The sequence below is a fragment of the Sus scrofa genome, chromosome 15 (assembly GCF_054392235.1).
Source record: "Sus scrofa isolate SSC_HxYL_T2T_F1_AM1 chromosome 15, Sscrofa_HxYL_maternal_Yorkshire_Landrace_v2.0, whole genome shotgun sequence".
Lineage (NCBI taxonomy): Eukaryota > Metazoa > Chordata > Mammalia > Artiodactyla > Suidae > Sus > Sus scrofa.
The window spans coordinates 38,550,375-38,573,444 of NC_139397.1; the positions used below are offsets into that span (position 1 = coordinate 38,550,375).

The 23,070-nt window shown below is 49.6% G+C and overlaps 1 protein-coding gene across 2 annotated transcripts in view; it reads left to right on the top strand.

The window, feature by feature from the left end:
• MARCO (macrophage receptor with collagenous structure) overlaps positions 1-22,765 on the top strand; it is a 38,356-nt gene extending 15,591 nt beyond the window's left edge. Inside the window, exons 3-13 of one of the 2 annotated variants that reach the window (NM_001256366.1) lie at positions 1,063-1,275; positions 2,606-2,650; positions 7,838-7,936; positions 8,043-8,078; positions 8,560-8,658; positions 8,751-8,813; positions 18,430-18,474; positions 19,667-19,765; positions 20,288-20,332; positions 21,139-21,315; positions 22,493-22,765. In NM_001256366.1, the coding sequence (NP_001243295.1) occupies positions 1,063-1,275; positions 2,606-2,650; positions 7,838-7,936; positions 8,043-8,078; positions 8,560-8,658; positions 8,751-8,813; positions 18,430-18,474; positions 19,667-19,765; positions 20,288-20,332; positions 21,139-21,315; positions 22,493-22,623 (1,052 nt within the window). In that variant the 3' untranslated portion in view covers positions 22,624-22,765. Of the gene's footprint in view, positions 1-1,062; positions 1,276-2,605; positions 2,651-7,316; positions 7,755-7,837; positions 7,937-8,042; positions 8,079-8,559; positions 8,659-8,750; positions 8,814-18,429; positions 18,475-19,666; positions 19,766-20,287; positions 20,333-21,138; positions 21,316-22,492 lie in introns of those variants that run through there. The other variant, XM_084998143.1, reaches the window with a different exon arrangement.
• Positions 22,766-23,070: the final 305 nt, after the last annotated feature.

Sequence of the window (23,070 nt, forward strand, 5' to 3'; positions counted from 1 at the left end):
CTGGTAGAGAGTTCCCACTATCTGAGTGGCCACAGTGGTGGGGGGAGGGAAGAGGAAGCAGAGAGGGAAGTGTATGTTGTGTGTGTGTGTGTGTGTGTGTGTGTGTGCTGGGGGTGCAGGGAGAGGATGGGGGGAGGGAGGAGAGAGAGAGAGACTGCACCTGTGTGTGTGTGTTTGTCTAAAGCAGTGAAAGATGCAGTGATTTCACACATCCTATTCATCTCACATCAATGATTCCCAACCTCTGAGTGGGAAGAAGTTTTGCTGATCAGAGCATTTTGTTTTGTTTTTTTTAATTTTATTATGATTTTTATTTTTTCCATTATAGCTGGTTTACAGTGTTCTGTCAATTTTCTACTGTACAGAAAGGTGACCCAGTCACACATACATACATTCATACATTCTTTTTTCTTACATTATCATGCTCCATCATAGGTGACTAGATATAGTTCCCAGTGCTATACAGCAGGATCTCATTCCTTATCCATTCCAATGGCAATAGTTTGCATTAACCCCAAATTCCCAGTCTATCCCACTCCCTCCCCTACTCCCTTAGCAATCACAAGTCTCTTCTCCATGTCCATGATTTTATTGATCAGACCATTTCATTTTAACATGATTTTACTTCCAAAGTGCTCTCAGTCCAAATGGTTAGGTCATGAAGTAGTTCCACCAGTAGACAGTGAAGTCACTCAAGATTGTCATGTTCCCAGTTGTCATAAACACATGTCACATGCATATTAGGCCCGACCAGCATCTTAGTGACCATGCATTTGCACCCAGAACATGCACATAGCCCTTAACTGCATGAAGGTTGATCTTGGGTGCAGTGGGTACACATGCCATGCAGGTCTGTTCTGTGAAGGTGTGATGTACTCCTGAGTGTGGTGTTCACACATGTAAGATGCAAAGTTCTGTGCTCATGCTAGATCCTCACCTGAAACATGAGTTTGCCCTATTCAGGAATTACAGGGTCCTGCACATATGACACAGAATGCCCAGTTGCCTCGGGCTTGAACGAGGTCCCTGAAAGGGTGCTATGGGGGTGGGGTGGGTGTTCAGTTCTGAAATTGCAGGAGCAGCTCCGGGCCCTGGTGATCTACCCTCACAATGAAACGCTGGCCACGGAGGGGAGCTGGTCCTCTTTCCTCCAGAGCATCCCTCCCCCAGCTGGGGATGCACCGAGACTGCAAATCCTGCAAACTCAGCTCACCCAGATCTGCGCCAGGCAGGAGCAGTTACTGAGACGGGTGGACAACTGTACTCAGATCCCAGGTTGGCCCCTCCCCCCTGGGCTGGGACTCCTCAGAGGTCATGGGAAAGGGGGAGCCACTTGTGAGTGGGCAAGGGGGCCTTTGGACCTGAATCCCTTTCTTTGGCAAGGGGGGGGGTTCCCAGATCCTGGCCTAGTATGAGACCCTGGGGGTGAAGGCCATATAGGGTGGGCATGAAGTGACAGACACCCTGGGTGGCTGGGAGACAGTGGGATTGGGAACCTAGGAACCAAGGTTCTTTCCAAGAAGAGTGTGACCTCCAAGAGCCTGGGTCTGGAGCGACCAGCCCAAGGCCCAATTGATCCAAAATGTGTGGGAGGGCAAATAGGATACAGGGCTGGAGGAGTCTCAGGACCACTCCCAAGCAGCTGACTAACACTGGCCCATGGCTGGAGGGAGTAAGGGTGGGCCTCAGGCCAGTGCAGCCAGCATGTGGACCTCGGAGGGAAGAGAACCTGCCCTTATAGAAGAGACCCCTGAGAGCTCCTTGGTCCTCCCACCACATGAGGACACAACAGGAGGTCTGCAACATGGAAGAGACTCTTCCCGGGAATACAGGCGTCAGGCCCCTGATCTTAGGCTTCCAACCTCCAGAACTCTGAGAAGTGAATTTCTACTGGTTAAGCCCCCCAGCCTGTGCTGTTTGGTTAAAGCAGCCAAATGCAGTAAGGCAGGATGAGGAGCCCTGTCCCTCCCACCAGAGTTGTTGGGAGACCGCAGAGCAGCCCTGGAAAGGGAGTGTTCCTACGTGGGTGGCGGCAGTAAGAGGTGCCATTTTTCAGAGCCTGGGCATGCTTTCTGTGGTGGTCTCCGCATGGTGACCTCAGGAGAGCCCCAAGCAAGCAACTAGCATGTGGATCCCTATTCACTGACAAGGAAGCTGACCCTCCCAACAATGAAATGATGTGCCTGGGATCACCCAGCTAAAAAGCAGTGCTACTGTTTGAACCCACGTCTGCCTGACTCGGCCCCCCTCATCATCCCTCAGCATCTGCAAAACTGTGTTTTGCCGGCTGGGCCTTGAGCTTCTTGTGGGAAGGAGCTCTGTCTTTTCATACAGTTGGGCTGGTCCTTGGTGCCCAGTAATACTTTGATGAGTAAATGATGATGGGAGTGGCACTGTCACCTCACCTTGTTGCCTGATGCATTGGTGCCTCTGCTTCTCTTCCTCAGGTCTTTCAGGTCTAAAGGGCCCCAGGGTGTACCTGCACCAGAAGAGAAGGGGGCCCTGGATGGGAGGGAAGCACAGAGAATGCCCTCTGTCTACCAGCCCCATAATCATTTTTCTCCTTCTTGTCCAGTCAACATTGTGAATTCTGTTTCCTTTCTAGGCCCCCCAGGTCCCCAAGGCCCACCAGGAATCAAGGGAGAGACAGGTAAGCAGGGGCTGGGTGTGTATACCAGCACCCACAGCAGGTTTTCTTGTAGCAGCCTCAGAGGACTGCAGGAACACACCCACCAGAGTCTGAACACCCGGAGGGGGGGCGGTCTGTGTGTGAGGGAGGCCAGGCAGGGTGAGACCCAAGATGGGCTGGGGATGCTAGGAAGTGCCTGCATCCCAGGGAGGGCACCCAGGTGTGGCTGGAGGGGTGTGGACTCCAATCTCCTCCTTGGTACTTGGAGTACAAGCCTGTGAGCATCACTGGGGAGAGTCCAGCTCATTGGTCCAGACTCCACATTCTGACACATCTGCCTTCCCCATGCATGGACAGGCTCTGGGACCGTGGGAGGTTTCTTGTATCTTTCTTAGTCTCAGTTTCTTTGTCTGTAACATGCGAATGAGAGTGCTTCAGAGGGTGACTAGGAGGTTGAAGATAATGATTCAAAGCCCATGATTGTCTCCCTCTTTTAGGCTGCCCAGCTGCCTTACAAATGGCCACAGCATGTCTGGGTCAGAGAATGTGGGAGCTCGGCTGCCTCCCAGGGGAAGGACCCATTGCTGTTACAGTCCACTCTGTTCTCCACTTAGACCCTCCAAACTACAGTCCCTGAAGCGTAAAGCTGCAAAGACAAACATAACTAGAGAGAGAGCAGAATGAGATGGTTTGCAGAGGGAGGGGGAAATGAACCAGCTGACAGCCTCTAAGCCTCCAGGCCACTGAACAGAAAGAAAAACATCATCACTTACAGACAGGACATGTGTTAAGAGGGAAACTCTTTCTAGAGAAACTAATTTTTGGAAAGAATTTCACAGAAGGGAAATCCCAAAAAGTCTAGTGTTCTAAGTCTCCAGCAGGGTTTTTATGGGGAGATTTTCAGCTGGGCAAACAGTAGGAGGAGAGTTTGTGGTGCAAAGAGGGACACACACAAGCACTCACAGATTTATGCAATACAATCACGAACAATCACACTCGTGCACTTGCTCACAAGAGCATACGCACTCACCACTCCAGGCACGAACTTACATTCATACTTAGCCTTTGGAGCCAGAGCCAAGCAAGGTTACCCAGAAGATGTCGAGTGGCCAGGCATCCCAGGAGCTCAGCTGTGGTCCCTTCTGCCCAGGCAAGCAAAGGACAGGAATGGGCCATCTAAGGGCAAAGTGAGGGGGGACAATTTCCTGCCAGGCAAGTAGGGACACAGGCAGTGCTGGGAGCTCCAAGAGGAAGAAGAAGATAAGACACTGAAGGAGGGCCTGAGGTGGGCCTGTGGAAGGAGGGGAGAGTTGCTGGAACGACGACAAAGGGTTGATTCCAGAAGGAGGACTTCAGGCATCTAGGCTCCTCCCTCAATGGCAAGTGCCATCTCTAAAGCAGTGTTTCTCAGGTTATGGACCATGGAGAAGAACCATCTGAGGTGCTTGGTTAAAATGCAGATCTGGGAGTTCCCACTGTGGCTCAGTAGGTTAAGAGCCTGACCAGTGTCCAAGCTGGGCTCACTTGTGGGTTAAGGATCCAGTGTTGCCAAAAGCCATGGTGTAGGTCATGGATTCGACTGGGATCTGGTGTTACTGTGGCTGTTGCATAGGCTGGTGGCTGTAGCTCTGATTTGACCCCTAGCCTGGGAACTTCCATATGCCACAGGTGCAGCCCTTAAAAGCAAAAAAAAAAAAAAAAAAAGAGAGACAGAGAAAGAAAGAGATGTAGGTCTGTGCCTTAGAGACCCTGGAGTGTTCTGATCCTGGAGGCATAGGGGCACATTCTGGGAAGCATTGCCCTAGCCCTCTGACTGAACCAACCTCATACTCCCAGTCTCTTGGCCCCATGGTGGCTCCTCAGAGTGGCTCTGTGAGGTAGTAGGGAGGCTGAGGACTCTGGAGTTGTAGGCTCTGTTGCCATACCTGCTCTGTGGCACTTCACCTGTGTAACTAGACATATCATTTGGCCAGCTGAGATTTAATTTTTTCATTTCAGAAAAGAATGACAATTACATTAAAATAATAATAATTGGAGTTCCCATTGCGGTGCAGTGGAAACGAATCTGACTAGGGACCATGAGGTTGCGGGCTTGATCCCTGGCTTCCCTCAGCGGGTCAAGGATCCAGTGTTGCCATGAGCTGTGGTGTAGGTCACAAGACGCAACTCAGATCTGGCATTGCTGTGGCTGTGGCATAGACCAGTGGCTACAGCTCCAATTAGACCCCTAGCTCGGGACCCTCCATATGCCATGGGTGCAGCTCTAAAAAGACACTAAAAAGACAAAAAGATGGAATGCTCATACTAATTATACAAACTAAAAAAAAAGTAACAATTAAATTATACATGTTTTTCAGGGCGGTCATAGGGGTTAGAGATCACATTTTCAAACTCTGCCACATGTCAGGTAGCATTAGTGATCCTGTAAGTGAGAAAGGTAAGGGAATCATTTCCAAGATCAGACAGATCTGGGTTCTAGTGTGGCTCACTAGCTATGTGACCTTGGGTAGACGACTTCACCTCTCTGAGCCTCAATTTACTCACCTATGAAAGAGGGATAATAAAAGCAACTTTTATTTTTCTTTTTACAGCCACCTGCGGCATATGGAAGTTCCTGGACCAGGGTTTCAATTGGGGCTGCAGCTGCTGGCCTACACCACAGCCACAGCAACACCAGATCCGAGCCATATCTGTGACCTATGTTGCAGCTTAATCCTATGCTATGCCAGATCCTTAACGTACTGAGCGAGGCCAGGGATCGAACCTGCATCCTCACAGACATAATGCTGTGTCCTTAACCCACTGAGCCACAATGGGGACTCCAATAATAGAAACTTTTAATGATGGTTGATTACAACAGGAATATAAGGTATATGGGATGTGTGATACTGTACCTGGTGAAGAAGAACTATTTCTATGATAAAAAACTGAGGGTGCCGGCCTCCAGGAAGAGTCTTTACAGGGATGTGTCAACTATTCTCAAATATTAGGCAGGATCTCATGGAAGAGAAAATAGACTTGCTCTCAGTGGTAGCCAGCTGAAGAATGAGGACCAACCAGCAAAGGTTTCAGGAGAATGAATTATGCCGAGGTAAGGGAGGGACAACCTGTTAAGACTAGGACCTCCCCACAATGAAATGAGCAGATGAAGGGGCAGGGAAGAGGGGCTGCAAAAATTCTCCTTGGCTGGACTGAAGGAGAATTCACCTTCCACCAGGAAGACAGAGGGACAGTTGACCTCTGAGGTGGCCCTCGACAGTTCTCCTGGCACTGGGAAGGGAGGTCCAGGCTTTCTCAAGGGGATCCCGTCAGCCCCAGAGAGGGGATGACAGCCAGGCCTTTGCCCTTTAGACTCTACCCCTGGGGTCTGGGCCACACTGCTTCCCATCCCACACTCGCCTGTGGCCACACCCAGACTCAGGCCTGGAAATGCTGGGGCCAGCAAGGGGAAATGCATTGGTTTCACATCTTCAGAAATCAGGACTCTAACCTACCCCTCCTCTTCCCAAATTTCCTTGCCCAAGATCACCAGATGTCTCTTTACCCACTGCTTGCCCCAGGCACTGCCTGCAGATGGGGCCAGCGGACCAGGTGAGACCTGACTCAGCCATATTTAGGTTTTCCGCTCTTTGTCCCAGCAGATGGGTAATGCCAGGTGGTGAGGTGCCAGGGGATACATCTGTTTCCCTCACTCCACCTTTAGCTGTGATGATGGGAAGGTTCTGAAGTCAGGCGCAAATGTGACTCCTCAGCTGGTGCCAGGCTCTGGTCCTTTCACTGGTGCTGCTCTGCTTCCCCAGGTTTCCCCCTTTGATGGAGGCATGGAAGTCACAGATTCAGGCCCAGACCGGTCACAAGACCCCTCATACAGCCACACAATTACCTTAATGCAATGACTCTGGCCAGCCCCAAGCAATAGGGAACCAACAAGGAGTTCGCATCATGGCAGAGTGAAAATGAATCCAACTAGTACCCATGAGGATAAGGGTTCCATCCCTGGCTTCGCTCAGTGGGTCAGGGATCCAGCATTGCCGTGAGATGAGGTTCAGATGTATCCCACGTTGCTGTGGCTGTGGTGTAGGCCGGCAGCTGTAGCTCGGATTCATCCCCTAGCCTGGGAACTTCCACATGCCACGGGTGCAGCCCTAAAAACCAAAAAAAAAAAAAAAAAAAAAAAAAAAAAAAAACACAAGACACCAACAAATCCCTCTAGGGAAATAATTCCTAGCCTCTTCTCACAAGTGCCTTTTGGCCCCTCTGCTCATGTGGACACCTAAGGTCACTCAAACTTTTGACCCAGAGAGCCCTGTATGACAGTGGCTTCTTTCCCTCCACTCCAGACGACTTTGTCTACTTTCCTAACCTAAGGGTACCAGAAGAGCCTGGCACCCTTCTGAGTCCTCTCCAGCTCTGAAATCTTAAAAATCACAGAATAGAGACTTTAACCAAATTCTATCCCAACCAGTCAGTCCTGGCACCTGAGGGAGTAGCTTGGGGTGGGACTCTGCTGATGATGAAATGTTAATGGCTTCCTAATCCCGTGGGACAGCTGGCAAGTTTGGGAAGGGCTGCCAGGCCCTGCCTGGGAGGAGCCTCCCTTGATTGGTATGCGCTGAGCAGTGGCAGAGAGGAGGAGGGAGTGACAGAGGACCGAGGAGAGGACGGACAAGGGTGAGCCTGGAATGCTGATGACAAGTGGAAAATTTGAAACCTTGGGCACCAGGAAAGCCTGTGGCTGAACCTCTGGGGGCATAAGTGCTGCTGCAATGTTTTTCTTTCCATCAATGCTTCAAAGCTTCTATTCTCAGCACCTGGGATCTGCTTTCTGGAATATTCAGATTTCAGTTTGGGAAGTTTGAAAAAACAATTCCCCAAATGCAGACACTCAGATAAGCTGGTCAATGCTGGTTGAGCCCTGGGCTGTGGTCCATCCTCTAGGGACTGGGGCACTGACCAGGGCTCTGAGAGTACCGAAGCCCATCCGCCAAGCTGGGCCACCTCGGCCACATTTCAGGAGTTGGTGTCTTGTCTCTGGAGCAAGGTGGTGTGCTTTTGGAGAGCAGCCACTGTATCTTCCACTCTGGGCACCAAGGAGGAGTCCAAGGAGTCTGAGTTGGGAATTTGGGTGAGACGGGCAGTGTCAGAGTTGGACGTGGCAGCCAGGTTTGCCCTCATCCCATGTCTGACTGCAACTTCTTGGTTTTTCAGGAAGAAAAGGAGACATGGGCATGAAAGGGGACATGGGGCTCATGGGACCCCCCGGAGCCCGGGGGCATAAAGGTGACTTGGGGATGCCCGGGTCCCCAGGTAAGAGTCTGCTCGGTCAGGTCCGTTGACCTGTGGGTATTCCCTTTTTTTCTGGTCCACTGAGCTAGAGGGGAAAAAGATCACTAAAAGTCTCTCTGTGTTTTAGGTGTGGCTGGAGTTCCTGGACTCAAAGGAGATCAAGGTAAGAACTGTGGGAATCTGGGCATCATTCCAGCTACCACTGTTCCTGACTTTACTGTCTTTTATTTCATAGTATTAAGCCAGAGCCTCTAGGGTTTCATAAAACTTGGTGCCTCCTAAGAGGACAGAGCAGTATGTAGAGGAAAGCCTAATTGATTTTTTTTTTTTTTTTGAGCTTTGCTCCACTCTGCTGCCCAGTGGTGCGAAGCACTCACAGAATTCCTAGTAAGTCCATAAGCCCCAAACCCTACATCAGTGAATGGAAAATAAATAAATAAATAAATAAATAAATTGCTGAGACTTAAATTTTCCTCCCACTAATAGGGCTAGTTCAAGGCTTCTAAAGAGAGATCTCCATTAAGCTGTACGTGGGGCATTTAAAGTGTTAAGCGATTCATGTGTCACTGCAGAGAACAGAGATGTATTGAAGGGGTAGGCAGCCAGGCCCTCTGCCAGCCTTTCACTCATGACTTAACTTTCAGGACAGCCTGGAACCAGGGGTCTTCCAGGCCTTCCAGGAGCTGCGGGATCCCCTGGTGCCAAGGGTGAGCCTGGCAGCCCTGGCCTCACTGGGCCAACAGGTGAGCTTATGGGTCCTGTGGTGAGTTTGGGAGTGAGGTCTGAAGATCCACCCCGTCCAGCCCTGACACCCTCTATGGCATCTGTTGTCCAGGACCAGCAGGGAGTCCCGGGAGTCCAGGAGCCGAAGGCTTGAAAGGAAGCAAGGGGGACACAGGTAACAGAGGGTGTGGGTAGGTGGGTGGGTGGACTTGCTGGGTGTCAGGGGGACGAGGGGAGGACTACTTCCCAGCAGGCTCACCAGTGCTCTGGCATCTGTTAGTACATTTTCCTCTGCCAGAATCCTTTCAGTCCAAGGCCCTGAGGCTACCCTTTCTCTGCCCAGAGTCCCTGAAAGGCCTTGAACATCATGACCAAGCTTTCATTGTCAAAGAGGAGAGCAGGGCAGCTCACCTGCAGTGTCTCCTGGTCTGCCTTCCAGCTGCGTGCATAAGGTCCACTCTCTCCCACTGACCTGCCGTGGGCCTCAAAGTTCAGGGCTCTGGATTCAGGCAGCAGGTGTCAATAAACCCGTTCTTGCACATTTTCCCAGCGGGGCCAAAGTCTGAGAGGAATGACCCACAGTAACAAACTCACAGAGACTAATTTATAAACCATCGTGCCAACTTAGTCAAGGTTATTTATAAACTATCGCCTCAATTTAGTGTAGGTTATAAACCATCATACCAATGTGGTCTACTTTATAAACCACTGTGCTAATTTTCTCTAGTCATTCAGTGACTTCAGACATCTTCAATGGTCTAGAAAGGCTGGTCTACTGTGTTGGGTACTGGACCCCGGTAACACATAAGACCTGGTTCCTGCCTCAGACATGCAGACTGGTACAAGAGACAAGCAAGACTGTTTGGGGGCAGTGTCAGGCACACTCTTCTGTGGGTTTTGCATGGAGAAGTGCCACATGCCGTTTAGAAAGCCAGGTGCAGGCCAGTGCAGGGTTGTGAGAAAGGGCTGTGCATCTTCTGAGGGTGCTGTGGACTGTCCGTTGCAGCCCCTTCTCTGCCAGAGCAGAAGGTCATGCTTGAGGTAGACAACCTGGATGCCTTCACCTCAGAGCCATGCTAGAAACCCACAACAGGGGCAGGTCCTCTCCATTTTCATTGATTAAGTGGTCAACTGATTGAGAGTTTCTGTTATGGCTCAATGGAAACGAACCCAACTAGTATCCACAAGTATGCAGGTTCCATCTTCAGCCTCGCTCAGTGGGTTAAGGATCCAGCGTTGCCGTGAGCTGTGGTGTCGGTCACAGATGAGGCTCAGATACGGTGTTGCTGTGGCTGTGGTGTAAGCTGGCAGCTAGAGCTTCAATTCAACCCCTAGCCTGGGAACTTCCATACGCTGCAGGTATGGCCCTAAAAAGTAAAAAAAAAAAAAAAAAAAAAGTGGTCGACTGACTGATTGATTCATTAAACAAATAAAAAAGTTCTGTCCAATGCTCCAGGTTCACAGTGGTTCCTGTTGGGGGTAGCAAAAGGCAGAGCAGTACAGAGGCATGGAGGAGATGGAGCTGAGGCTTGCAGGCTGCGTAGAGCTCATCCATATGGAGGAGGGGAAGGCAAGTCTGGAGAGGGCACAGAGCAGGCGCAGTTGGTGAGGGGCGTGGTGGAGGGCTCTGTAGGTTGGTGTCCCTGAAGTCAAGTCTGCGGTGTGCTGGAGGCTCAGGAGCTCTAGTCAGAGGGGTGGGCTGGGCCCCTTCCTGAGACTTGCTCTCTGAAATCTTTGAGGTTTCCCTCAAGCTTGTCAGGATCCATGGCCCAGGCAGCTCCTATGCTGGCTGTCCTTTCAATCCATCCAGCCTTGAAACTGACCTCCTTTTTATGGATGGTGGATCAGTACCATCAGAGGTGCTGCTGCCTGATGCCATGGAGATGCCAATTGAAGGCCACCAGCAAGGTCTTGCATTCCATATGGGAGTGGTTGTCAGGGGTCCCTGATTTGTTGCCTGCCTCTTTCTGATCTGATTCTTCTATTTTCCCTTACCCCAGATCTTCAGGGTCTGACCCTGAGGCCTGAGACTGTCTTGTTATTCTGGGCTTCGTGGAGATGTTGGCTTTTCTCCCTCAGTTATAAACTGGGAGAACCTCTGCCCTGCACCACCACTGTCAGACTAATGATTCTTATTTATTTATTTACTTATTTTTTGCCTTTTTGCTATTTCTTTGGACTGCTTCTGCGGCATATGGAGGTTCCCAGGCTAGGGGTCGAATCGGAGCTGTAGCCGCTGGCCCACGCCAGAGCCAGAGCAACACGGGATCCGAGCCGCATCTGCAACCTACACCACAGCTCACGGCAACGCTGGATCCTTAACCCACTGAGCAAGGGCAGGGACCGAACCCGCAACCTCATGGTTCCTAGTCAGATTCGTTAACCACTGCACCTCGACGGGAACTCCGAGTTTGTTTCTTTTCTGTAGATAGGCTCATTTAGTGCCGTATATTAGATTCCAGATATAAATGATATTATATGGTGTTTGTCTTTCTCCTTCTGACTTACTTCACTTAGTATGAGAGTCTCTAGTTGTATCCCTGTTGCTGCGAATGGCATTATTTTGTTCTATTTTATGGCTGAGTAGTATTCCATTGTGTATATATACCACATCTTCTTAATCCATTCTTCTGTAGATGGATATTTGGGTTGTTTCCATGTCTTGGCTATTGTGAATAATGCTGAAGCAAGAGTATTGGAGATAAAGCATGGTTTTGCTCACAAGGGGCACTGTGCTTCCATGGTCTGAGGGTGGGGAGTCTTGCCTGCACCTGTGTCCTGGGAGGATTTGCATAATAAGAGCAGCTCCCAATTAGGAGTATTTTCAACCCTAATTAGAGCTGCTTCACAGAAAGAGGTGCAGAGTGGGTCAAAAGGAAGGCCTGGCTGGCAAAGCTCAGGCCTCATCCATTTTACTTCCCCCTACTGTCTTCCTCCCCAGGCAGCCCAAGGTATCTCTGTCACCATCAGGGCCCTCTGATAAGCAACACCTTCTCTCTCTACCCAAGTCCTAGAAGAATCAGAGCAGCTTCTTCCAGTCTTAGGAAACATGGAGCCCTCAGACCCTGCTATGTCTCCTTATTATTTACTCAAGATCTTACTCTCCTTTTTTTTTAAATAGCCACACCAGAGGCATATGGAAGTTCCCCAGGCCAGGGATTGAATCCAAGCTGCAGCTGTGACCTACTCTGCAGTTATAGCAATGCTGGATCCTTTAACCCACTGTATTGGGCTGGGGATTGAACCTGAGTCTCCACAGCCACTCAACCCACTGCAGTCAGGTTCTTAACCCACTGTGCTACCGAAGGAGCTCCCTCACCCCCATTTTAGCACAGACACCTTTGTCCCACAGTCAGAATCATTTTATTTCCATTAACGAGCCTGTGCACATCTGTGGAGCACCATTAGAGGAATATCCATCAATCAGGCCTGGTGAATACCAACCAGGCATATTCTAAAGGCCGTTCCTTAATCCTGGCTGCTCAGCTAGACATGGTGAATTACACTTTCATCTGGGGCATGTGATGATTACAACTTATCCCAAGTTGCATAGGTTTCTCACTCAAATACAAATGTTTGTCTTGATTAAGTAGCTGATAGTCCTCTCAGGAGGGAATTCCCATAGGACCCTGGTTATAGCCAGGGCTGTACACCATCCTGAGGTCATAGATTCATGAACTTTTGGAGAGGTCAGGTTTCTGAGGTGGGAGAAGGAAAGGTGGGGTGATTGGGAGCCAGATCTTCCCACTGCAGAAGATAATGCATAGTTTTCAGTATTAGGATGTTGGTACTCCCCAAACCAGAGATACTGTGGCATTTGTTCAGTTTCAATTATATCAAGCCAGTCTTCAAACAGAAGCATTTTCCGTTTTGTAAATAAAATCATTAATCTCACAAGAGACTATCTAGCTTCCTGGGATGAAAACAGAGAAATTACAGGGCATTGGATTGACCTAGGTAACAGCTAGATCTCATTATTGTGCATTCATTACCAAACATAAGAGGTCTGTTTATTATTAACAATGCCTCTAAGCCAGCACTGCGCTTGGAGCTTTACTCCCATGATCTTAGGTCCTCTCCCCACACAACTGAGTTTCATCATCCCTACCTGACAGCTCAGGAAGCAAAGGCTCCCAGAGGGTAAGAGCTTTCCTCAGGCTTTCGCAGTTAATATACACTGAATTCAGAAGTTAATCCCAAAGTCTAAGCCCAAAATTGTGCTTTTCTAAATTTTGTTGCATAGAATAACATAGAGTGTAGGATTCAAAGAAATCAGAATCGCTCGAACCTCTTACACCTCTGGTAGATGAGTAAATCCTGGCTTAGCTGGCAAATCTTCCTGCTGTCGTGGAGTCTCACTAACTGCACTCCAACCCATTCTGGTGGAATGTTTCCCCTTGTTCACAACCCATGAGAAAAAGGAGCCTTCTCAGACTAAAGACGGTGAGGAGGAGACTCCTTCCATTCGGCTGGGAAGTCAGACTGCACAGTTTATTGAAGGAGATCATTAACACCCAGAAGAACTTTCTCTAATGGTAGTTTCCTGCATCATTCAGAAAATAAGGTTTTGGGAGTTCCCATTGTGGCTCAGAGGTAATGAACCTGCCTAGTATCCACAAGGATGCGGGTTCAATCCCTGGACTCGCTCAGTGTGTTAAGGATCTGGCGTTACTGTGAGCTGTAGTGTAGGTCACAGACACAGCTCAGATCTGGCAGCCGTGGCTGTGGCGTGGACTGGCAACTTCAGCTCTGATTTGACCACCAGCCTGGGAACATCCATATGCTGCAGGAGGGGGACTAAATAGACAAAAAGAAAAAAAAAAAAAAAAGAAGGAAGGAAAGAAGAAAATAAGGTTTCATAAACCCTCCAAAACTTAGTTTTTTCTAACCTTTGATCTTTCAAATGACTGCAAAATAAATCATTTAATTTTTGGGAGAAAACTGAAAAAAAAAAAAAAAAACTCCACAGAAACACAACAAAACCAGTTTTAGCTCTAAATCCCTTAGCCATTTTGGAAAGTTTGTTTGGAAATGAGGAAGGGCTCAATTCAACTTGTAATCATGGCATTTTTCTTTTTCTACCTTTCCCATCTTCCTGAAATGATGTGAGAGGCAGCCAAAACAGTTAAGCTCCCAAATACCGATCAGATCAGAAATTCTACATCTCAACAGACTTCATGTCTAAAATAGAACAAGGATCTGAATTGTCTATGTCCTTTTATTTTTCTCTTGAGGCAAAGCCAAAGGGGAAATAACCTGAAATCACGTTTCTCCTCTGTATTTTAAGTTTTTTTTTTTTTAACTTTAAAGATAAGCAGCAAAGAATAATCCATAATAGAAATTAAGCCCTATACCATGAATTCCCTAAGTATCAAGTTAGTCCAAGACTTTATTATATGCTACCTAACTCATAATGAACTCATATTACTTGTCACTTAGACTTTTCCTCATTTTCCTCAAAATTTCTTAGAGACATCTGCAGAAATCTACGTGTGTCCCAATTTTGGGTGCCCTACCTCCTATCTTCCTTCTTGCCACACAGCACAATTTGTAAGCTATTAAATTAATCCTAAATTGGCCAGCTGTACTTAGCCTGTAAGTCAGGATGGTACTAAGGAAGTTTCCATCAGAGGAGACCTGCCCATCACCTTGGACTTGCCAGCTAGCTAGGTGACAGTGGGTAGGGACATCATCCCAGGGCCTCAGTTTCCTCCTCTGTGGAGTGTAAGGAGAGGTCTAGAATTTGGCCAATTTTCCAGCACGCTGGTTTGGAAACAGGCAATTTTCTTTCCAAGCAGGGATGTTCTAAGATTTTAGAACATCGGCCGAACATAAAACAATAGGAAGGCCTGTGCTTTCTAACTAAACTCTTTTCTTGGAAGAAAATCATTTCTCTAAATAAGCACCTTGCCAGTAAACACTTTGGGCCCTTTCGGCTTGATGCTCTGTGATACTCAGGGACTCCCAATTTGCTTGTGGTTAAGAGGACCAGGACATTTGTTCCCTCCCACTGTACATTTACAACATGCACCTCTGGACCCTAGCTTTCAGCCATGTCTCCTTCTCCCTGATCCAATCAGGGTGGGCCGGTGGTGTTTGAGGAGAAAACCAACATCCATTATATGCATCTCACAGGGCGTTTTCTCAACGGCCAAGGCAGAGAGGGAGCGCTCAGAATGGGGCAGGGCTGTGAGTTCCTCAGAGTCAGGAAGACTCCTTGGAGGAGGCAGGCTGTGAATTAACTGGTTCCTGAAGATTGAGTGAGATATCTATAGGGAAGTGGTTACTCAAACCATGGTTCCTGGGCCAGCAGCACCAGCAATGCCTGGAAACTTGTTAAAAGTGCTGTGCTAGAGTTCCCTTTGTGGCTCAGTGAATAATGAAGCCAGCCAGTATCCATGAGGATGCAGGTTCAATCCCTGGCATTTCTCAGTGGTTAGGATCTGTTGTTGCCATGAGATGCAATGTAGGTCGAGGACAAGGCTCAGATCTTGCATTATTGTGGGTGTGTTGTAGACCAGCAGCTGCAGCTCTGATTCAACCCTTAGCCTGGGGACTTCCACATGCCATGGGCACAGCCTTAAAAGAAACCAAAACAAAAAAACTGCAGTGTCTCGGAGCCCCAACCTAGATGCAGTGAATCAGCAACTCTGGTGGAGGGTGGGGGGAGTGGCTTAGCAAGCTATTTTCTAACAAACCCTGTGCAGGTGATTCTGGGGCTCACTCTAGTTTGACTACTCATTGTGGAGTCAGGGGTGGCCCAAGGCCACTGAGAGGCTTTGGAACCAGGCAGACAATCCAAGTGAAATTCCAGGAAGGAGGGAGATGGCATAGCTGGAGGAACACTGGCAGCCGAGGTGCCCAGTAGGAGGACAACCCTGGGTCCCAACCCCAACCACACCATTCTCTCCCTGTGTTACCTGGGACAAATCACCTGGAGTCTCTGAGTGTGGACTTTCTCCTCTGTAAAGAAGGAAATGACAGGACCTTGAAGGGTAGCTTACAGTGCCTGCATAGTGCAGGCTGCAGCAGATGCCAAGTCCCCAGAGGTGAGGGGCTGGAGGGAGGGTGTGAGAAATAAAGTGGGGGAGGGTCAGGCCAAGGGGACCATGGACCTGGTGAACAGGGACTTCTCTAGGGCTCCTGTCTGTATAGGGCATTTGTCGTTCAGTGCTTTAGAGAGGAGCACTTCTTTGGCAGGGGTGGAGGAGGGAGGCAATATGGGGAGACCACTGTGCCAGGTATCCCTGCACCTTGCTTCTAGGGACAGGGCACTTAGAGATTTGTGCAATATGGCACCCTTTAGGATACGAAGGAGAGGGCCAGGGGTCTAGATATGGACCATTTTTCTATTTAACAACCAAAGACGTGTTTTTGAATGTGGCTGAGGAGCTTAGGACTCTGGAGTTGCTGTCATGGCTCAGTGGTTAGCAAACCCGACTAGCATCCATGAGCACGCGGGTTCTATCCCTGGCCTCTCTCAGTGGCTTGAGGATCCAGCATTGCTGTGAGCTGTGGTGTAGGTTGCAGATGTGGCTTGGATCCCGCGTTGCTATGGCTCTAGCATAGGCCAGTGGCTACAGTTCCGATTGGACCCCTACCTTGGGAGCCTCTATATGCCACGGGTGTGGCCCTAAAAGACAAAAAAGACAAAAAGAAAGAAAGAAAGAAACAAACAAACAAACAAACTTAGGACTCCCTAAGCTTGTAACCTGCAGTTCAGATGCAGGTGAGCAGAAAGGATACATCAGCCACCTCTGCTGGGCCACCTAAAGTCAACAGCAAACATTGGGGTGGGCCTGCTCAGCAGCAAGGCTGGAGCTCACGCAGGGGCTTCAGCCCCAGAACCCCAGACAATCCCCGCTGGAGGAGAGACAGACACGTGCAACAGAGCCCCTGGGGTGCTTGGGGCACCACTGGCCAGACGTGAGGATCAGTGCTTGACACAGACTTCATTTCAGTCTCACAACCACTCCTGCAGGCAGCCAGGAGACTCAGGGAGAGGGAACATGGCTCAAGGTCACAGAGGCAGACACAAGCCCAGACTGTCTGACTGGCCACTGTGCTGCCTTGGGAGGAAGTGCATTATCCATGGGTGAGGCCAGAGAAGGCTGCTTAGCAGGTTTCACAGGCTTGCTGAAGTTCTCCTGGGGACCAAAGCGGTCAGGCTTTCCAAAGAGAGGGTCCAGGGTGGACACAGATTTCCCAGGATGAGCTGGGGCCTGCCTGGCTTGCGCCCAACTCAAAGGTCCCTCCAGCTTTTGGAGGAAGCTCTCTGAGCCTCAATCTGGTCCTCACCCCACAATGAGGGGCAGAACTAGTTGCCCTCTCAGATCCAGGTGTTCCTACCTCTCGGCCCAGGCCTGCAGTAGTGCTTCCTAGCTGTTGGCCCTCTGACCCTCCTCCCCAGGCAGCACCCAGCCTCTGATGAGCCATGTCAAAAGCTGCTGGGAGCAGGATTTCCCTTGCTCATTATTCCAAGAAGGGATCCTGAAGGGGCCTGCCCTCCACTGAGCACATAGTAAGTGCTCAGCAAAGTCAAGAATTGAAGTTGGAGGCAGGAACTTCTCCCAGGCAACTGTCAGTGAGGGTAACTAAGGTCCTTGTGGTTTCTGGTGATCATCAAACCAATGCATCTTTGGTTAAACCTGGGCTGGCGCCATGAGAGGGACAACAGTGAAGCACATGGTGGAAGTGCATTCCCATTGATACCTTCTAGTAATTGTTACTTCTCAGTCAATAATGAGCTTTCATTTCCCTGAGTCTTTGCAACTGTCTTGGAGAGTCCTGTTTCTCTGAGATAAAATCAATATTGGCACTTCAAATTGAGAGACCATGATGTTGTAAACCAAGAAATTGTTGTCCCACAGTGACCCAGCATGGTGCCAGGAACAGTGGCCCTTCCATGTAAATTAGTGATAAAGAGATGAATGGGAGGAAGGAAGGAAGCGGGGAGAAGGGAAGGAAGGAAGGAACTCTCACATTAGAACTGCAAATAGGTGGAGTTCCCGCTATGGCGGCAGTAATGAACCTGAGTAGTGTACGTGAGGTCCGGGTTCCATCCCTGTTCCCCACTCAGTGGGTTAAAGATCCAGCATTGCCGTGAGCTGTGGTGTAGGTCTCAGACATGGCTCAGCTCCCTCATCACTGGCTGTGGTGTAGGCTGGCAGCTGCAGCTCAGATTCAACCCCTAGCCTGGGAACTTCCGTATGCCTCGGATGCAGCCCTAAAAAAATGGTAAAAAGAACTGCAAATAGGACCATCACCAATAATGGCAGTGATGATTTTTCCATTTTCCGGCCGTAAAACCCTTTATCCACATGACTCTTTAGCTACACTTGGGGGCCATAATGAAATCCACCAATAAATGCTACAGAGTGTCTATGGTGGATGAACACCTCCAAAGCTCCTGGTGGCCACTGACTCCCCTCCACAGTCTTTTAGAAATAAAAATTATTATCAAAGTATTACTCAATTGTTTTCCAATAAAATGCAACAGAAAGGAATGGGATTGAATTTAGACACCAAGTCAGGTTGTCTGGGGTCTGTCTGCCTGTCTGTATAATCCAGATTTTGATCCAATACATTTCAATTTCACCCCAACACGCGTCCCCATTTATCTGCAGCCTGTCTCCTTTTATGCTCCGCTAAAGAGGCTTTAAACAATCGTGGAGAACCAATGTACCTTTCCTACTGCATTAATCAGACAAAAGGTAGAGGTTGTCTAAGATTAAAAGTGTCTAATATCTAAGTTTTATTATCTTCTCCTCTTTTTTGTATTTTGATCTTAGGACTTCAAGGACAGAAAGGAACAAAAGGAGAATCAGGATTTCCAGGTAAAGGGCCAGCCTCATTTTAATTTCTCGGAATGATCACTGGAAAGGCTTGTGCTCCAAGGTCAAGTCTTATGGACCCTGAAATCACAGCAGTAACCTTCCTCCAGAGTGGCCTGGACCAAGCTGGTCTGAGGCTGAGACTCCAGGGCTGGGTCCCTCCAGCCTCAGATTCTTCTTCTTCCGATGGGGAGGGGGTAGAGAGAGGGGCAGGGGCTGAGAGTGTGAAGGGTAAAGAAGGATGGGAGAGCTGCCCCCTGGTGGTGGTGTCAGGCTGCACAGCGGCCCTGGGAGCTGGGCCACCTTCATCTCTAGTTCCCAGTTGGTTGCCTGGCCTCCATCTTCCTGTGCACATCTGCTTCCATCCCTCTCCATCCTCCCTTTGGTCCTTAAGCCCTACCCCCACCCCTCCTGCTGCCTCTCACAGAATATCATTACCATCCCCCATGGCCCCGCCCTTACCTGTGGTTGGTTACTGTGCTCTACCGGTGGCATTTCTTTTTTTTTTTTTTTTGTCTTTTTTAGCTATTTCTTGGGCCGCTCCTGCGGCATATGGAGGTTCCCATGCTAGGGGTCGAATCGGAGCTGTAGCCGCCGGCCTAAGCTAGAGCCACAGCAACGCAGGATCTGAGCCATGTCTGCAACCTACACTACAGCTCACGGCAACGCCGGATCGTTAACCCACTGAGCAAGGGCAGGGACCGAACCGGCAACCTCATGGTTCCTAGTCGGATTCGTTAACCACTGCGCCACTACGGGAACTCCCCGGTGGCATTTCTAATCTCTCCTGCCTAACCCAAGCAGACACAGCAAAACTCCTCCGACACATTTCCTGAGCAGCCTTTCTTCCTCCTGAGCTGGATGTTCTATTCCTATTCTAATTTATTGAAGGAGAAATTGAAGCCTGGAAATGTTCTAGCAAATTCTCCCAGAAAGGCTAGAACTTCCACACAATTATTTAGTCCATGAGGATCAACAGACTTGGAATCCTGGTGGCTATTTTCACCTGCACATCCTCAACCAGAGCTTACCTGGCTGTAGGGTGATCCGGGCAGCACCCCACCCCTGTCCCAGGCCCACCATCTAAACAGCTGTTGATAGGGGTGGGGGTGGGAAACTCATTCACTAAATACTCTCGGTCCCCCTTGGGAAGCAGAGCAGAGCATCTGATGGCGATGGTTTCTCTCCTCTCCAGGCCCTGCAGGTCTGAAGGGAGAGAAGGGAAGCCGAGGCCTGGAAGGCTCCAGGGGTGCCCCTGGACTAGGTGGCCAAAAGGGAGAGCCCGGAGCCAAAGGTAAGGCCTCTGTTTCTGATTTGAGGGTTCTAGGAGAAGCCTGCTGTAAGGGGTTGGGAGTTTTCAGAACCAGAAGGGTGGAGGCTTAGTGGTACTATGCCCTGTTCTGGGCTTGCCCTCAGCGCTGAGCTTACAGACATAAGGCACAGCCTGAACTGTAAGAGGAAGGCAGGTGACCATGTCTGGTACCACACCCAGGCAGGCCCTGCCACTGCACAGGCTCTGACACTGACCAGAGGAGAGGCCTTCCACTCCATGTCTCTTAAATGTCCCTCTCTAACCAGCTTCAACCCCTCCTGCTGTAGCTCAGGCCCACCTCTTCTTGCTCAACCATGGGGGCCCATGGCACATCCAGCCCCGATGATGCCAGGTGGCTGGCAAAGCTGGGGGTCAGAGAAGAGAGTCTCACACCCCCACCACTCCACCCTTCTCCCCACACCCCTTCCCCACTGCTGGCAAAGGAGGGCAAGGGGGTCCTGGCTTGTTTTCCCTCCAACTGTGTGGTTTTTCTCCTTATGACAGGATCTTCTGGGCTACAGGGAGCAAAGGGAGCAAAGGGTGAAAAAGGTAATTACTATCCTGTTCTTTTTAATTTCTTTCTTTTTGTTTTTTTTTTTGTTTTGCTTTTGTTTTTGTTTTTTTTAAGTTCACACCTGCAGCATATGAAGGTTCCCGGACCAGGGGTCCAGTTGGAGCTATAGCCACTGGCCTATGCCACAGCCAGAGCAACATCACATCTGAGGCACATCTGTGACCTACACCACAGTTCACGGCAACGCTGGATCCTTAACCCACTGGGCAAGACCAAGTATCAAACCTGCGTCCTCATGGATGCTAGTCAGATTTGTTTTCATTGAGCCACGATGGGAACTCTTATTCCTGTTCTTTTTAATGTATGCTTTAGAGGCTACTCTGTGCCTGAAAGTTACAAATGTGCTGGGGAGAGGCCTTGGTTTTCAGAGATTCCTCATTCTGGAGAAAAGCTAATGGGTTTGACCTTTGAATAAGACTGCACATGGCTTGAAGACACAGACAATTGTTTCCTTCCTTTCTTCCTTCCTTCCCTTCCTCCTTCCTTCCTTCTTCTCCTTTTTTTCCTCCATAGCAGAAGGCAAAACTTGTGAGTTGGATGTGTAAGGCTAGCTGAAGAAGCACCTGTCACTATGGTCTCACACCTACAGACCCAGGGACGTGGAGGCCACTGGCCAGGGGGTGCTGCTGTCACCATGTGGGACCTTCCCAGTTGTGGACAGCCAAGCAGGAGGTTTCTTTTCCCTAACTACACAGCTTCAAAAACCGAAAAGGCAGAACCCATATCCACACAAAGTGGCCAGGCTGCTTCCCTCACCTCTCCCATGTGTTTTGTCGTCCAGGTGAATCCATGCTGTCTGTCAGGATTATCGGCTCCAGGAACCGAGGCCGAGCTGAAATTTTCTATAGCGGTGTCTGGGGGACAATTTGTGATGATGACTGGGACAATTCGGATGCCACTGTCTTCTGCCGCATGCTGGGTTACTCCTCAGGAAGTGCCGTTTACAATGTGGGAGGAGGTAAGTGACTCCCTGACCAGGACCCTCTTTCCTGGAGGAACTGACGTGGGCTTTCTCTCCCTGGTAGGTTGTTGGCACCCTTTGAAAGCAAGTGGCTCAGTGTGGCTTGGTTAAAAGAAAAGAATTGGTCCAAGCCACTGAAAAATTCTGTAGCTCAGGGCCCTGGGTTTGCATCCTTCTAGCTTGAAAGCCCCAGGAGAAAGAAGGCTCTCTTCCCGAAAGGGACAGCAAAAGCTTAGTCGGGCCATTGTCTGTCCACCCCCGAAGCCAGAAGGTCACTTGCCCAAGGGTGTTTGTGAGGGACGCTCTCTGAAGTATGGCTGAGGGCCTAGAGCTGGGAGAACAGAGAAGAGACAGGGGCGAGCAAATACAATGGGCATTCTGGCTCTTTGGAACCAGGAGGCCTGGCTTTGATCATCTTTAAGGAGAAAGTATGAAGGGAAGAGAAAATGAATCAGAGCAGGGACTTCCTGACATCAGTGTCGGAAAAATGTCCATGGGGTGCCAGACACTCAGTTATGTCTTACAGCAAAAGTTTAGACTTTTAATAAAAGAGTTAACCCTCTAGTCTGAGATGGTTTCTTTGGCCCTGAAGGCTGACCTTAGCAGGAACACTAAGTTTCTCCTGCTCCTACCCCCAAAATATTCTCTGCTCTTATCCCTCCCTCCCCCAAAAGTACATACCTACTTTTAAATCTGAGTCCAGTTGGATTATAAAATCCCATTAGAATACACATTCTCCTCAAACAGGTTAAGCCTATATCGATTGTCCCACTGTAGTATAAATAAATTATCGGGATCAAATAATTCAGGAAGTCCTCTGAGCTCTTGATCTGAAATCCATAATATTAGAAGGAAGGGAGCTTGAGGAAGGTTTGAATTCCTGTGTAACCAGGGGATTGGCCTGGTTACAAAGGTGTTTGAGGAAGAGACTAACACTGGGCAACCCCCAGGAGGAGATTTCAAATCATGTTCAGACTACATATTAAATACTTGGATGAGATTTCTGTCAAAGGGTAGAAAGCAGATCGGAGGCAGAGTCATCTTGCAAGCAGAGCAGCCATCAGCACTGGGCGGATGTGGGAGAAATTGGTGGACGCCCCCCGAGGACAGATGAGCCAGGCTGCTTGGACCTTAATTCCACATTCCTCTCCCCTCTCACTTTCTCTGTGTCTAGGCACTGGGACCATCTGGCTGGACAATGTGGCATGTAAAGGGAGCGAATTTACCCTGTGGGACTGCGGCAAGAATGCCTGGGGATCTCACAATTGCAACCACAATGAGGACGCAGGCGTGAACTGCAGCTGACCCCACAGCCCGACACCACTCTGTCCCTTGGGTGTCTGCAGCCCAGACTCAGCCCTGTGCTCTCTTGGATCTCCCTGGGGGTGGCTGAGCAGCCCCTGGGGGTGGGCTCGCTAATAAAGCTCAAAGCGCTATCTGGCACCGCCCTGGGCTGTGGCTGAAATCACTAGCTGGCCCCTCCCACCCCTTAGGGATACTCGCACTCTCTTCTAGTGTTTTATTCAGTCCTCACGCCTCCACCCCACCGCACACAGGGACAGTGGAGTGTCAACTCAGAGCCAGGGGAGGGTGAGGGGACGAGGGACCAAAATGTGATGGTTCACCTGTAGTCAGATTTAGTCATGATCAGCCCTTCAATCATTCAGATGTAGCACTTCTGCAGCTGCCAGCGCTCCCTCCAGCAAATGAAGAGGCCCATGATGTTGGCATCAGGTTGTATGGAAAATAGAA